We start from the raw sequence: 17,064 nt of genomic DNA on the forward strand, positions 1-17,064 counted from the left end.
AGAGAGAGGAATAAAGCATCAGGATTATAATAAAATATCTTTTAACCGTACTAGTTTGTAAAATAGCCTTAAGTTTACCTTATCTAATGTATTATAAGTTTGACAAGTAAATAAATAAAATCATGTCTTTTTCTAGAAAACATGTTTATTGTGACACGTCAGCCCAATCCGGGCCGGGGTGTTACAGCTATGGTATCAGAGCAAAGGCTCTTTCCTGTAGAAAACTTAAACATAGTAATTAAGACCTGTGAGGAATGGGTAGAATTTAGGATATGATTAAGTTAGAAATCGTTATGATATTCTAATCCTTGCGTCTATTATTTTAGGTTCCTCCTCGTCGTCAGCCTCGTAGAAATGTTCGCACTGACCGCCCTCACAACGAAACTGCTTCTAACGAGACCCCAGTTGATCCAAATGTTATTGCTGCTGTTAATCAAGCTATTGCCGGTTTGCTTCCAAACCTTGTTGCCCAATCTTTTGAAGCCGTTATTCAGCAAACACGTCCCACATAACACACCAATGGTAATCACAATTCTGGTCCTGCCACTGGTGAGAACACCATAAACAACAATGCTAATGGTATACACATGTGGATTGAGAAATTCCAAAAGCAAAAGCCGAAATCTTTCAGCCATGCAACTAATCCCATCGAAGCAAGAAACTGGATAGCCCATATTGAGAAGATCTTTGATGTTCTTGGAGTTGCGGATCAGTACAAGGTTAGGTTGGCAACCTACAAACTGGAAGATGACGCACAAACTTGGTGGGAAGGATATAAACAAGTTAAAGAATGAGATGTTTATGCTGCTAATCTTTCATGGGCCGAATTTCGAAACATCTTCTATGACAAATATTTTTCTACTCCTGATAAAGAAGCTTATATTAGGGAGTATGCTGTTATTCGTCAGGGAAATGATGAACCTGCTTCAGAATTCATTACCCGATTCTTAAGGTTGGCTAATATAGTTGGAGACGACGCAGGGTCAGCAGAAGCCCAAGCAGAAAAATGTAAATGGGCAGTTAGTGATCGAACTCGGAAGTCGATTATGTATATGAAATTCAAGGATATTACTGAAGTAGCGGATGCAATCAAAACTTTTGTGTTCGAAAGAAAAGAATTCTTATCTCGAACTGGCGAAAACAAAAAGAGAGACAGGGAAGGACAGCTTAAGCAATCTTGTAAGGCCCAGTCACCGGCAACCCTACTTTCGTGTTGGATTTACTCATAAACACAGTTCTAAATATCAGAGTTAATTAAAAACTTTACGCGGAATATAAAACTTTCATAAAACATTACATATCAATTCATAATCATGTCTTAAAACATTCCTCTTGTCTTTCAAAATCAAAACATAACTTATAAAACATATCAGATCTTCAGATGCCAGGCTTTAGTCTTCTGCCATGTGTCCTCCACTCAAGCCAGCTGTCTCATCCTACTCACCTGCGTGCATACTAAAAGTCAGCTACGCTGAGTGAGTTCTAGTTAATCATACAATACCATACAATACCTTATTACATACATACGTACTTAACCTCATAACTTTCTTTCATACACACATAAGTACTCATACCTTCATTCTTACTTACATACTTTCTTTCTTACTTACATACTTTTTTACATTCATAATCATACGTTTTAAAGAGCCTTTCGCCCTATAACCTCACAGATATTATAAGGGTCTGGTCCCTAACATCACAGATATTATAAGGGTCTGGTCCCTAACATCACAGATATTATGAGGGTCTGGTCCCTATCCTCACAGATATTGTAAGGGTCTGGTCCCCAACATCACAGATATTATAAGGGTCTGGTCCCTAACATCACAGATATTATAAGGGTCTGGTCCCTTGTTTTCGAATATTAGTAGGGTTCGATTCCCTCTTCGTTACCATACAACCATACATCATACCTCGAGTATTATTAGGGCTCGGTACCCTTTTCGTAACCATACAACCGTCATTTCCTTCTTTTATTAACTTTATTACGTTCATACACATAAACATACATATCATACTTACCATATTTATAACGTTACAACCTGACAGTACGTTCAATATCCGAAGATCGTTCACGTACCATCAAGCAATCATTCATCATATCACATATATCACATATGGCATACACTTATCACTTAGGATAAATGTATTAACAACACATCAAGTATGCACACAGCCCCGAAAACATAACAAGGAATGGGGCTAGAAACTCACCTGGATCCTGTTACGCTCGCCGTTGATCGTAATTCCTTTCTTTAACTGGGCTCGGCTAACTGTATAATATTTACACATATCAATTAACTACTACTACTTATGTTGCGTTTCTATCTTTATATGACCCACAACGAACGGGGGTCCGGGGGCAGCGCCCCTGGCAGCGGGGTTCTAGGGGCGGCAGCCCCTAGCAGGGTCCAAGGGGCAGAGCCCCTGGCTGGGGTTAAGCTGCCAGGTCAGCTTGGAAAAATTTTATTTTCGATAACTGCCTTAACACATTTTCCATTAGGTTTTTAATTTATTTTCTAAACGAACTTCACTTCAGGCGAAGTTAAACCTCGGGCGAACTTGGCTTCAGGCGAAGTTAAACCTTAGGCGAACTTGGCTTCAGTCGAAGTTAAACCTTAGGCGAACTTGGCTTCAGGCGAAGTTAAACCTTAGGCGAACTTGGCTTCAGGCGAAGTTAAACCTTAGGCGAACTTGGCTTCAGGCGAAGTTAAACCTTAGGCGAACTTGGCCGTAGGCGAAGTTATCCTTAGGCGAACTTGGCTTCAGGCGAAGTTAAACCTTTGGCGAAGTTGCGCTTGAAGGCGAAGTTACGCTTGAAGGCGAAGTTCATCAGGCGAAGTTCATCTTGCAGGCGAAGTTATCGCGCTGCAGATCTGTTTGCCCATAAATCCTTCGTTTCTTAGCCAAATAACTCGATTTTGGTACCCACGGAATCGTATGATCGGCGCCTACAAATCCCAACCATCAAATCGGCCTAAAATCGACGTTTTAGGGGTCCGATTTGGGCAGTTTGGGTTTCGGGTCCGGTTAACCCATCCAATCCTAACCATTTTCAGTAATATTAGCTTTGGAGGATTTGTTCTTACCTTACCAACTCAGATCTATCAACAAAATCTCGGGTCTCGGCTTCGAATCTTGATCGGTTAGAATGTGTGTGTTTTGAGTGTGTGAAGAAAGAAGGTGGAAATGAAAGATTGGGTTTGGGATGGGATATTTATATCCCTCAAAGCCCACGGACCCGAGGCCCATTCTCATTTAACCCATCTTACGCAATCTAAGCCCAACTCCCTCCTTACTCGACATTAAATAATTAACAACGTGAAATCACTAAACATAACTTTCTTTATTTATAATTAAAATTTTAGGATGTTACAAATCTACCAGCCAACCATCCACTATGGCACAACCCCAAGATCGCAAGGTACAAGCGAATAGAAACTCTGGAAATCAAACACGCCCTTGGCAGTCTAGACAACAGAATCAGAAACCCATTCAAAACCAAATTCAGCTATACGCAGAACCTATTAGAGCTCAACCACTGAATCAATATATAAACCCTAATCAGACCTTACATCCTATATGCGAAACTTGTGGTAAGAGACATCAAGGCATATGTCGCCAAGGTACAGGAGCATGCTTTAGATGTGGCGAAACTGGGCACATGATCAAGAACTGTCCTAAGCAAGACACCAAAAAGAAAATCGGAGGAAATGTTGCACCACCCAACACTGGAGGAAGAGTTTTTACACTTTCTGCTACTGATGCTAAAAATGCCCCAGGTACGGTATCTGGCACTCTTCAGCTTGGTGAACGTTGTATCTATGTGCTCTTCGATACAAGGGCAACCCATTCTGTCGTATCTAACTTATTTGCTAAGTACCTTACGATTAGGCCCACTCCATTAGATCATACTTTGACAATCTCTACTCCGATGAATGATTCATTCATAATCACCATCGTATATAAAGATTGTCCTATTCGTGTTGAATCTATTGTGTATATTGCGGACCTTTATCCGATGCATATTTCCGACTTCGAGGTTATTCTCGGGATTGATTGGTTATCTCGACACCATGTTACTATAGATTGTTATTCTCGATGTGTTATTTTTGGTGATCTTCAACGTCCAGATTTTATATATCACGGAACTCCAACCCGTAAATCTCTTAAGATTATTTCTGCACTTAAAGCCCATAAATTTCTATCTCACGGTTATGAAGGATTTCTCGCGTCTGTCAAATCTAATTCATATGAAGAACCAACCATAGATAGCCATCCGGTTGTCTGTGAATATGTAGATGTATTCCCAAAAGAACTAGCTGGCCTTCCACCGGACCGTGAAGTAGAATTCACCATTGATCTTATTCTTGACGCCGAACCTATTACTAAAGCACCATATCGTATGGCACCCTTAGAACTAAAAGAACTAAAGGAACAACTGCAAGAATTATTGAATTAAGGATTCATCCGGCCAAGTGTCTTGCCTTGGGGAGCCCCAGTCTTATTTGTAAAGAAGAAAGATGGAACAATGCGATTATGCATAGATTATCGAGAACTAAACAAGATCACAATCCGAAATCGTTATCCCTTGCCTCGTATAGACGATCTCTTCGATCAACTACAAGGTGCTCAATTCTTCTCAAAGATCGATCTAAGATCCGGTTATCATCAATTGAAGGTCAAGAAGGATGATGTTCCAAAGACTGCTTTTCGCACTCGATACGGTCATTATGAGTTCTTGGTTATGCCCTTTGGGCTAACCAACGCGCCTGCAGTTTTCATGGATTTAATGAATCGTGTATTTCACAAGTTTCTCGATAAATTCGTCATTGCCTTTATTGATGACATTCTAGTGTACTCTAAGAGCCGTGAAGAGCATGAAACACATTTACATGCAGTACTTGGAATTTTGCGAGATAAGAAGTTGTATGCAAAATTTTCAAAATGTGACTTTTGGCTTAGCCAAGTGGCATTCCTAGGTCATGTTATATCGGCAGAACGAATCATGGTGGACCCAGCAAAAATCGAAGCTATTACGAAATGGCCTAGACCCACTTCTGTCACCTAAGTACGAAGTTTCTTGGGTCTTGCTAGCTACTACCGGAGATTTGTTGAAGGATTTTCGGTGATTACTTTACCTCTCACGAAACAATTGAGGAAAGGAATAAAGTACTCATGGAAGGAAGAGCAAGAGAAAAGCTTTGAGGAATTAAAGAAACGACTCGTATCGGCTCCGGTACTCACTCTCCCTTCCGGATCAGGAGGGTACCAAGTTTACAGTGATGCTTCAAAGAAAGGCCTTGGTTGTGTATTAATGCAACATGGGAAGGTTATCGCTTATGCCTCACGTCAATTGAAACCATATGAAGTTAACTACCTAACACACGACTTAGAATTAGCCGCGGTGGTCTTTGCCTTGAAGATATGGCGACACTATCTATACGGCGAAACCTGTGACATCTTTACGGACCACAAGAGCCTCAAGTATATATTCACTCAGAAAGAGCTAAATATGAGGCAAAGAAGGTGGTTAGAACTTTTAAAGGACTACGATGTAAATATTCAATACCATCAGGGAAAAGCCAATGTTGTAGCTGATGCCTTAAGCCGAAAGGATTTCAGTGGTATATCTTGCCTTCAAATTCAGCCTCGCATTATTCATTATCTTAATAAAATGGACATCGGGCTTCAGATTGGTGAATCCGATGGATATCTTGCTAGAATGCAGATTGAACCTGATCTCATATCACGGATTAAAGATGCACAAAAGGAAGACGGAGGATTATGGGAGATTGTGCAAAACCTTGAAGCGGGTAAGCAATCTGAATTCCGTATAGATGAGCACGGAGTGATTTGGTGCGGCAAAAGACTTTGTGTACCCAATGACTACATCCTTCGTGAGTCTTTGTTAGTCGAAGCGCATAGTTCACCATTTTCTATTCACCCAGGATCTACGAAGATGTATCGGGACATACGACAAAACTTTTGGTGGGATGGAATGAAGGAAGACGTTGCTCGATATGTAAGTAAATGTCTCACCTGCCAGCAAGTGAAAATTGAGCATCAACGAGCAAACGGATTATTACAGCCATTGGATATCCCAATCTGGAAGTGGGATGAGATTACAATGGATTTTGTTACTGGCTTGCCCAAGACATTCAAGAAAAACGATGTTAAATGGGTTGTAGTCGATAGATTGTCTAAATCGGCTCATTTTATACCGATTAAACAAAAATTTTCGGTTAGCCAGTTATCCGAAGTTTTTCTTCAAGAGATTATTCGGCTCCATGGTACGCCATCTTCAATCGTTTCGGATAGAGACCCACGTTTCACATCACGATTTTGGAAAGGTTTCTAAAATGCTTGGGGTACGCGCCTGAAATTCAGTACGGCTTTTTATCCACAAACAGATGGGCAATCAGAACGCACAATTCAAACCTTAGAAGACATGCTCCGAGCATGTGCACTTGAATGGTTCGGAAATTGGATGAATATTTATGCCTCGTTGAGTTTGCTTACAACAACAGTTGGCAAGCAAGTATCGATATGGCTCCATTTGAATTATTATATGTCGTAAATTTCGAGCACCTATATGTTGGGAGGAAGTCGGAGAAAAAATTATTGAAGGACCTGAGTTAGTCCAAATTACTAATGAAAAAGTCACGTTGCACGAGAGAAACTAAAAGAGGCTCAGAGTATACAAAAGAGTTATGCATATCAACATAGACGAACACTTGAATTTAATGTTGGCGATCATGTCTTTTTAAAAATATCACCTTGGCGCGGCATTCGTAGATTCGGAACTAAAGGAAGACTCAGTCCTCGCTTTATAGGTCCCTTTGAAATTCTCGATAGAGTCATAGAAGTTTCATACCGACTAGCTTTACCGCCACAACTCTCTCACGTTCATAACATTTTTCATGTGTCCTTGCTAAGAGGATATAATTACCATCCGCTTCACATCATTAGTTATCCGTCACTTACAATTCATGAAGACTTATCTTACGAAGGGGAACCAAAAGCCATTTTAGACCGACAAGAAAGAATCATGCGTGAGAAAGTAATTCCGTTTGTTAAAGTTCTCTGGAAAAATCATTCTGAACGCGAACCCATGTGGGAAACTGAAGAGTCGATTCGTGCGATTTACCTTAGTCTATTTAACCAATAATACTTTTAGTCCAGGTAAATATGAACCTCACTTTCAAGATCTATTTTATAGAACTTATGTTTCCATTACTTATATGATCATGTATGTTCTAACTAGTAAATTTCTAGGACGAAATTTCTTTTAAGGGGGTAATAGTTGTAATAACCAAAATTTTAAAATCATTTCCTTTATATTTTGAACTCAATTTAAGAAATAAATATTCAAAAGTTGGTTGAAAGAGTTGAACTTAAAATAATAATAATAATAATAATAATAATAATAATAATAATAATAATAATAAGTGTCGTTTAAAAAAAGTAATAATAATATTTAAAATTAACAAATTAGTGTATACCATATATAAGAATGAATATGTAACTTACAATATGTATGTTTACAAGCATGTGTACCAAACAAGAATATATACAGATAAGATCCTAGTTAGTTAGTAAAGATAATAATAATAATAATAATAATAATAATAATAATAATAATAAAGTCAAAAACATCTAGTGGAGGTAACAATGGGAACGTACATAGCTTTCTTTCAAATATTATCCTTCTATATCTATAGCTTCACCATGAAGTAAACTAAATATAAATTACATACATGTATGGAAACCTTAAACATTCACACCTTACAAGTTACGGCCTTGTATTCCAGTAATGGTTTACGTCTCCGCCAAACCGATATTAACCCAAGCAACAATACAATACTCTTAGTTCACCATCCCTAGTCCATAAGCAACCCCGAGTCCCGACCACCCTTGAACCACCACAAGACGTCACGGTGTAACCCACGTTAACCGGAGACTCTTCATTATTACTACCTATCTTTACTTACCTTCACTTTGTTCGTTACTTCCGTACTCATCGCCACCTCTCGTAGAACTCAAAACGGTTTATCAGTCAACCTGCTTCTTTTCCGACGAAGTGTCGAAGAAGACGAAGTACCTGTAAGTTTATATTTTGTTGTTATTTTGATACTTAAATATATGAGCGAAAGGTTAGTTAAACAAGTTAGTAAGAAAACACACATATATATATAAACACTTATACTGAAACTTATAAATGGATTAGAATATGGAAATTTGGTTGTATCTCATCTTTACGTACATGAAGAAGATGAGTGATTTGGTATTCTTTTATTTTAATTTGATGGCCCACTAGTTGTCTTTATTCAGACTAATAATAAAACTATATATATATATACATATTAGTAATTAGTCTCTATTACTTTTTACCGGGGCAGTTTTGAAAAATTATCCGATAACTATAGTAGTTGTTTGATATAAACCAACTATCTTAATTTGCATTTAGAGTTCCGTTTTATAAATTTATAAAACTCTTTTAAAATGTTTTCATTTGAAAGATATAAATATTAATATATGGAAACTACTTTTGTTATTTTAAATGAGTAACGTACATGTTTTAATATAATATATATGTCAAAGATAGAAATACATATAATCTAAAAGATAAATAAATAAAAAGTTTAGACATTAAATATATATGTGTATATATATATATATAGTATGAAGGGATATTACAAATTGATCATAAATGACCGATCTTATAATCCAATTAATTTAATATATAAATAAATTGTGATTCATAAACAACTAAAATATTTTGATAGCAATTAAACACATCATACAAAACACTGTATAAAGGTAATACTTTATATAAGTTAAATCACAACATACCATATGTAATCAGTGATGATATAATTCAAAACTATATAACTAATATGAAAGTTATTATGTATCAATAATTCTAACTAGAATATAACTCATATGTAGATAATTAAAACGCTCAAGAACAAGTTAGCATCTCTTTGGAACATTAAAGGTACGGATCATTACCCACACTCTTTATTGCTTTCATATTCAATTGATATAAACCTATAATATATTATTTATAACACTTCACATCTTTGAGTTATCAATTCACTTGGATGTCCGTTGAATTCCAATTCTGATTAAACATTGAATTTAGCTTTCATGTCATGCGATATTATTATGTTTGATTATACTCATTATAGCATGTTCCGATATATGTTACGAAAATATGTTTGCTTTGAGTTATATGAATAAGTTCATTTGTATTTCGATACCATGAGTGTCGTTTCTCGTGGAGTGTTCCACGAGCATGTTGTTGCGGCACCGACAACATGTGCACCACCCGTGACGGTAAGATCAGTTCACGGCGTCTCTTAAGTACAAGTGGTACATATGATTATTAGGAGGCGTATGGATCGGTCCTAGGATTAATATTAAGGAGATGGAGAGCGGGTATGCCAACTCGCCATTTCGTGTGATAAATATGCAGGAGTAGCTACCTATATGTTTTCACGTTGTATGTTCGCTCATGGGTACATCCGTATGATACGATTTATTCTTTAAGTTACTTTGCATCGTATCATTATCATAAGTTCAAATCTAAATTACGTTTCATTAAATCATTTTGAGCCTATTATTCCTACTGAGCATTCAGCTCATTCCGTCCTTATTATTTGTTTTACAGGTACACATGTTACTATGGGTGGGGTTAAGAGAGAGGAATAAAGCATCAGGATTATAATAAAATATCTTTTAACCGTACTAGTTTGTAAAATAGCCTTAAGTTTACCTTATCTAATGTATTATAAGTTTAACAAGTAAATAAATAAAATCATGTCTTTTGTTCAGAAACCATGTTTATTGTGACACGTCAGCCCAATCCGGGCCGGGGTGTTACAGAATGTGTATAGATTATAGAGAACCTAATAAGGTTATGATCAAGAGCAAGTATCCACTTCCAAGAATTGACGATTTGTTTGATCAACTACAAGGAGCAAGTTGCTTTTCAAAGTTTGATCTTAAATCGGGTTACCATCAATTGAAAGTACAAGAGGAAGATACAGACATTTTGAGTTCACCGTTATGCCTTTTGGACTTACTAATGCTCCGGCATCTTTTATGGACATGATGAATCGAATTTGCAAGCCATATCTCAACAAGTTTGTTATCGTCATCATTGATGACATTCTTGTTTACTCAAAATCCAAAACCGATCATCATTTCATCTCAAGATCATACTTGAAACCCTAAGGAACAAGAAATTGTACGCCAAATTCTCCAAATGTGAGTTTTGGTTATCCAAATTTCTATTTCTTGGTCATGTTATAAACGAAAAGTGTATTCAAGTAGACCCAGGAAAGATAGAAGCTATAACCAAATGGGAGAAACCGAAAACATCGACTCAAGTCCGAAGTTTTCTAGGCTTAGCCAGATATTATTGAAGATTTATTCAAGACTTCTCCCAAATAGCCATTCCATTAACTTCACTCACAAGAAAGACAATTAAGTTTGAATGGGGACCGAAGCAAGAAGAAGCATTCAAAACACTCAAACAAAAGTTAAACAATGCACCTATCCTTGCTTTACCAGAAGGATTAGAAAAATTTACCATTTACTGTGATGCTTTGCACATGGGAATGGAATGTGTTTTGATGCAACGAAAGAAAGTAATTGCTTATGCTTCGAGACAATTAAAGGTTCATGAAAAGAATTACACTACACACGACTTTGAATTAGGCGCTATAATTTTCGTGTTGAAGTTATGGCGACATTACTTGTATGGTGTTAGGTTCATCGTATACACTAATCATAAAAGTTTAAAGAATATATTTGATCAAAAGGAATTGAATATGAGACAAAGGCGTTGGATGGAAACGCTTAATGATTATGACTGTGAGATCATATACCATGAAGGAAAGGCAAACGTTGTGGCTGACGCCTTAAATAGGAAGGAACATGAGAAACCAAAGAGAGTCCGAGCTCTTAGATTGGAACTTAAAGTAGATTTAGCTAGTCAAATCAAAGAAGCTCAGAAGTTAGCACTAGAAGAAGGAAAAATTAAAGCCAAAAAATATAAAATGGTACAATCTCAACTAGTCAAAGGAAGTGATTAAATACTAAGACTTGGTACAAGGATTTGGGTACCAATGGTTGGAAATTTAAGAGAAGATTCTTGAAGAAGTTCATAGGTCGAAGTACATGATGCATCCGGGAAGTGACAAGATGTATCACAATCTAAAAGACGATTACTGGTGGATCGGTATGAATAAAGATATTGCTCTGTATGTTTCTAAGTGCCTGACGTGTTCAAAAGTAAAAGCCGAACATCAAAAGCCATTTGGATTACTACAACAACAACCTGAAATACCAATATGGAAATGGGATATGATAACCATGGATTTTATCATGAAGTTACCCAAAACTTCTCGCCAAAATGATTCAATCTGGGTTATTGTAGATAGACCTACCAAGTCTGCTCATTTTATTCCGATACAAGAAACGTTTAGTATGGACAAGTTAGCACAATTGTACTTTGAAAACATTGTATCTTTACATGGTGTACCGTTATCCATCATTTCCGATAGAGATAGCCGTTTCACTTCAAATTTTTTGTCAAGCTTTCAAAAGGAAATGGGGACTCGATTAAACTTAAGTATTGCATACAAAGCATTGTATGGGCGTAAGTGTAGAACCCCTGTATTTTGGTCTGAAACAGGTGATAGTCAGTTATTGGGACCCGAAATTGTTCAAGGAACCACTGATCAAGTTATATAAATCTGTGAACGATTAAAGACAGCAAGATTTAGACAAAAGAGCTATGCGGACATTCGCCGCAAGCCATTGGAATTCAAAGAAAGCGATAGAGTATTATTGAAAGTATCGCCTTGGAAAGGTATAGTACGAATTGGGAAGAAAGGAAAATTGAGTCCACGATTTGTTGGACCATTCAAGATACTTGAAAGGATTGGACCAATTGCTTACCGGCTAGAAGAAAGGAATTCATGACGTGTTTCTTGTATCCGATCTACGCAAATGGTTTGCCGACGAAACTCTTGCCATGCCATTAAAAGATGTTAAGACCAACGAGAAGCTTAAGTTTGTGGAACAACCAATTCAAATAGAAGATAGCATGATCAAGTTTCTTAAACACAAACGACTCAAGCTCGTAAAAGTCAAATGGGATTCAAGGCGAGGACCTGAGTATACGTGGGAGCCCGAGTAAGAAATGAAGAAGAAGTATCCCTATCTATTCTAAAACATTTCGAGGATGAGATTATTCAAAAGGTGGGAAGGATGTAACACCGCGTATATAACCCTATAAGAATTTAGTCAAATATATTAACTTTAGAAAGTACAGGGACCAAACTTGTAAAATCTAAAAAAATCCATCCATCGCGATACGTGATGGGATAAGCATTAAGCCCATCGCGTAGTGCGACGAACTTGCACACAAACCCAGAAATGGGCGGCTTAGCGATACGCGATGAATCAACCCATGAGATCATCGCGTAGCGCGATGACAATGATTGACAGGCCACGTGTCAACAACTGGTATGGCGACGTCAAATTGCGACGTCGCGATACGCGACGGGGTTGAGAAAACCCATCGCGTATCACGATGGGCCCCAAATCCGCCAATAAATAGGGGTTGCGGGATTTGATCCAATTCATCCCAAATCACTTCTATTTTCATACATATAGCCTAGGGAAGCGTGCTAGATCATTAAGACGAGCCGACGTGCCATTTTCTTGATGACCGTGCAAGTAACAAAGTCATAATCGAGTAGTAATCATATAAGCGAGTAGATCAAGATCATGCATTTTTCTTATTATCATTTTAAGTATCCAATCTAAGGTAGGAGTTATGTTTAAGTTAGTTTAATTATAGCTTAGACAATCAATCGAGGCTATTGCCTTTAACCTTGAAAGTATTTTGTAAACATTCACATTCATAAACGAGTTTTCATAAACGTTACTTCACAACAAAGTAATGTTAACCAAATATATATTTTGACGGGCATGTAGTAAACTGTAAGGGTGATATCACTAATAGTAAGTTTCTTGCCTAAGGAAAAGTAATTCGTGCAAATCCCAATCAACCGAGGGAGCCGTTCACTTACTTGGAGAAACTTACCAACATGTTATAACCTATTAAGCCAAAGCATGCTACATCAAACGTCACATAAAAAAAAAGTGTTTTCATTCACAATCAAAGATAAACGATTTCAAGGTTAAGCTTAGCAATCATAGCTTAATCAAAACACCATTCAGATATTTATACGAACCATTTATGTATAGGTTATCATTCTCAATCAATCAGTCAAGGTTTTCCAACACCGACGGTACAGGTGAATACGTTAACCTTTCAATCAATCAAAAGATATTTATACTCGATAAGATGAACGGGTGTTTTTCTTAATGATTCAGTCAATGTTTACATAAGATTATGTGATTTCTTAAAATGTTATAATACAATATAGAAAATAAAAGCAACTTAGACCGAGTACACATGTTTCTGGATCCATATATAACTGTTCAGCCTAAACAATCTAAGGCTAAGTGGCCGCGGGCTAACAGTCATAACTAGTTCTCCTTTCAAGGGCTACCATGGCTCGGGGAACACTTGTGTGTGTAGAGTAGTGGTACAAAGCTTAGAAATAGAAATACTTCTGCTGAGTGTACAGAAAACTATAATTGTATTGTAATGTCATTCAAATGTTTTATAGAGTCATACGTGTTCACCAGCATATAGCCGACATATTTTCCAACCCATTACAGGTAATTAAGCATAAGTAGCAATAGCAAGGATTGGAGTCTATATGAAGATAGAAGTGTGTTACGAGATGGCTCCATTTTGATAAACTAATCCTTGTAATATGAACACATATTTTGTAAACCGAATACTTGGGTATCTAATTCCCAAGTAAATTTTCAATGTAAATTAATATTAAATTCAAAACTAAAGTCTTCCGCTAAAATTAACCCATAACTATGATATATTTACAAAATAGGTACCAACTTGTGGTCACACGCCTAGGCCCTATGTCGGGGTGTGACAAAATCATCCATAAATTTAAAAGCGTAAATAGCTTTGTAAAATACCAAACGTATTCACGTTCTTAAAGGGTAAGACGTATTCACTCCATAAAAAGTTGTACGTATAAGAAAGATTACACATACTCATGTTATACAAAGGTTGAGTTTATTCAACTTTTTAATTCTCTGATAATCACTTGTTGATAACCTTGATGCTTGATTATGTTCCTTGACCTCTGATTGCAGTTAACTTAACTCGGCTATTCAAGTTTGGGATAAATGAAAATGAACTCTATAGTCTTCTATTGATAGTGTTAGAAAATTAAGTGAGCAAGCACGAGGTGTTACTAGAATTCGACATGTGTCATTCTTCGTGGTGACTCATTTGTTATGTGATGACACGCGGTAATGCATGTTGATTAGTCATCATCCACATTTTCTTCATGCGGAGAGGTGTTATTTGGTGTTAACACGTGTCATTCCATACTAATTAGTTATCAACCACGTGTCTCTTTGTGAGTCTTTTGTATTTTTATTTTAGCTAAATGACTAATTGTTCCCTCAACTTCCTAAATTGTTAAAATTGGAAATGGAAATGTTCAAATGTTACATCCTCCCCACCGTTGAATTAATATCGTCCGTGAGAGTGATTGAATAAGTATGGATGATTCCTTTTTCATTTTTGACTCTAGTTCCTATGTATATTTTGGACAACGTCTGGAGTTTCATATGACTTTCACAAGTTTCAATATTTTTCGCTTAAGAAACTTTACTTTATGATCTTCAATTTGTCAAGGTTGTTCTACCAACTTTAGACTTTGGTTAACCTCTACATATTTCATTGGCATAGCCAGAGTCTCATCTATCAAACATTTGCGAATATCTGAGACATGGAAACATTGTGTATTCCACTAATTTCCTCTAGCAGTTGTAGCAGATAAGCTATTGGTTAATTATCTTCTTTCTTTTAAACAGTCCAACAAAACGTGGAGGTTTTCCTTTCTTGCCAAATCGGACCACACCTTTCCAAAGTGAAACTTTAAGCAACACTTTGTCACCAACATGAAATTCTAACAGCTTTCTTCGAACATCGGAATAACTCTTTTTTCTAAATCTTGAAGTTTTCAAGTGTTCTATGATTTTCTATAATTTGTTAGTAGTTTCCTTAACTAGAGAAAATTATTGTTTTCGCCCCTGGGGTTTAAAAGCGGAATCACTATTGGTTTCTGAAAAAAAAACTGAACAGCTTTAGTCCTTGTGGTTTAAAAAACGAACGGGATTAGTCCCTCCATCTAACGTCCGTTAGTTTTTCCATCCAAAAACATATGCAATTACTAATATACCCCTTATTCAATATAAGAGTTTACCGTATTTCAGCCCTAATTTACCGATGTCTTCTTCTTCACTTTTATCAGTCAATTGAAGCCCTATATTATTATCACACATATCATCTTGTTTCCTTTATATATACAACTGACACCTTTCTCACAATCAATTGAAGCCCTAATTCATAGATGAAGAAGAAGAAGGTTGAGGCTTAATTAGAAATTAAACCTATTAAAATCGGAGTTGGTGTTTCCGGTGCCGGAGTTGCTAAACTCACCACCGCTGCGGATGTCGAAGTTCCGGCATTTTTCTTCCGGGCGTGCGGTGGCATATTTGGCACTCAACATAGAGTTGTTTAAAGAGAGATTAGAGAGATTGTTGGTTTGAACACGAAGCCGATCACTGAAGTGGTAGAAAGATGAATAATGGGTGTTGGTCTCCATGGTTCAAGATTAATAATTTGTTGATACCCATATGGGAATTTGTGTCACAGATCTATACAAGTATACATTTAAACTCTTATAATGAATAAGGGGTATATTAGTAATTGCATATGTTTTTTGATGGAAAAACTAACAGACGTTAGATGGAGGGACAAATCCGGTTCAATTTTTAAACCACAAGGACTAAAGCTGTTCAGTTTTTTTTCAGGAACTAATAGTGACTCCGCATTTAAACCTCAGGGATGAAATCAGTAATTTTCTCCCTTAACTATTTAAGGCCATGACAACTGATTTTTTTTTTATTTTAGACCAACACACATGCGTTTTACATTTACGTTTGTATAATTCTTTAAATGGTGATGCTTGAATACTCATGTGATGAATGTTATTATATGAAAATTCCATAAGAGATAAATGGTCATCCCAACTTCCTCTTAAGTCTATCATAAATGCTTGGATCATATCTTATAGAATTTGAATAGCTCGTTCACTTTGTCCGTAAGTTTGGGGTAAATAGGCTGTTCTTAGATTCAAGCGCGTACCCATCACATTCTAATAGCTTTTCGAAAACTCGGATGTGAAACTACTATCTCTGTCTGACACAATGGACAATTGTACTCCACATAGAGATACTATATTGTCTATATACAAAAATGTCAAAGTATCCGTACTGAATGTTTCCTTCAAAAGTACAAAATGGCAGACGTGGTCAATCTGTCTATTATAACCTAAATTATATCATTCCCACGCAAAGTATTTGGAGGCTTGGTGATAAAATCCAAGGTTATCATTTCCCATTTCCTTAATGGGAGTTCTAGTTGTTGCAATATCTCTCTTCATGCCAACCCACCGGTCATTTTCCTTCAAATTTTGATACATTCTATCACTTTCTGGGAGCATCATGTATCTAGATTTGTGGGATTCTTCGAGAATCTCTTCTTGTAAGTTACCTACAATTGGCACCCAAATTTTATTTTCCATTCGAAGAATACATCATCACCTTTGATTAGTTGGTCAATGGTACCATTACTTTTCTCATTAGCAATTTTATTTTCTTCTAAGGCTTGCTTTTGAGCATCTTTCAGTTGATCCATCAAATCAATATGAAGTTCTAACCTTAAAGCTTGAACTCTTTTAGGTTTTTCATGCTCTTTCTTGCTTAACGCATTAGCTACAATGTTAGCCTCACCTTCGTGATAGATGAATTCACAATCATAATCACTCAAGACTTCCATCTAGTGTCGTTGCCTTATATCTAGTTCTTTTT

General features: G+C 36.7%; 1 protein-coding gene across 1 annotated transcript; it reads left to right on the forward strand.

The window, feature by feature from the left end:
- The first annotated feature begins 3,400 nt into the window (after positions 1-3,400).
- On the forward strand, positions 3,401-4,462 carry LOC143562811 (uncharacterized). Its single transcript, XM_077050514.1, has one exon. The coding sequence runs from the start codon at positions 3,401-3,403 to the stop codon at positions 4,460-4,462; it is 1,062 nt and encodes a 353-aa protein (XP_076906629.1).
- The last annotated feature ends 12,602 nt before the right edge of the window (positions 4,463-17,064 follow it).

This window comes from Bidens hawaiensis, unplaced genomic scaffold (assembly GCF_021521415.1).
Source record: "Bidens hawaiensis isolate Kalapana, Puna unplaced genomic scaffold, B.hawaiensis_p1.1 tig00021172_1, whole genome shotgun sequence".
Lineage (NCBI taxonomy): Eukaryota > Viridiplantae > Streptophyta > Magnoliopsida > Asterales > Asteraceae > Bidens > Bidens hawaiensis.

Coding starts and splice junctions, on each gene's coding strand:
- LOC143562811 (XM_077050514.1), top strand. CDS start 3,401: ATGGCACAACCCCAAGATCGCAAGGTACAAGCGAATAGAAACTCTGGA.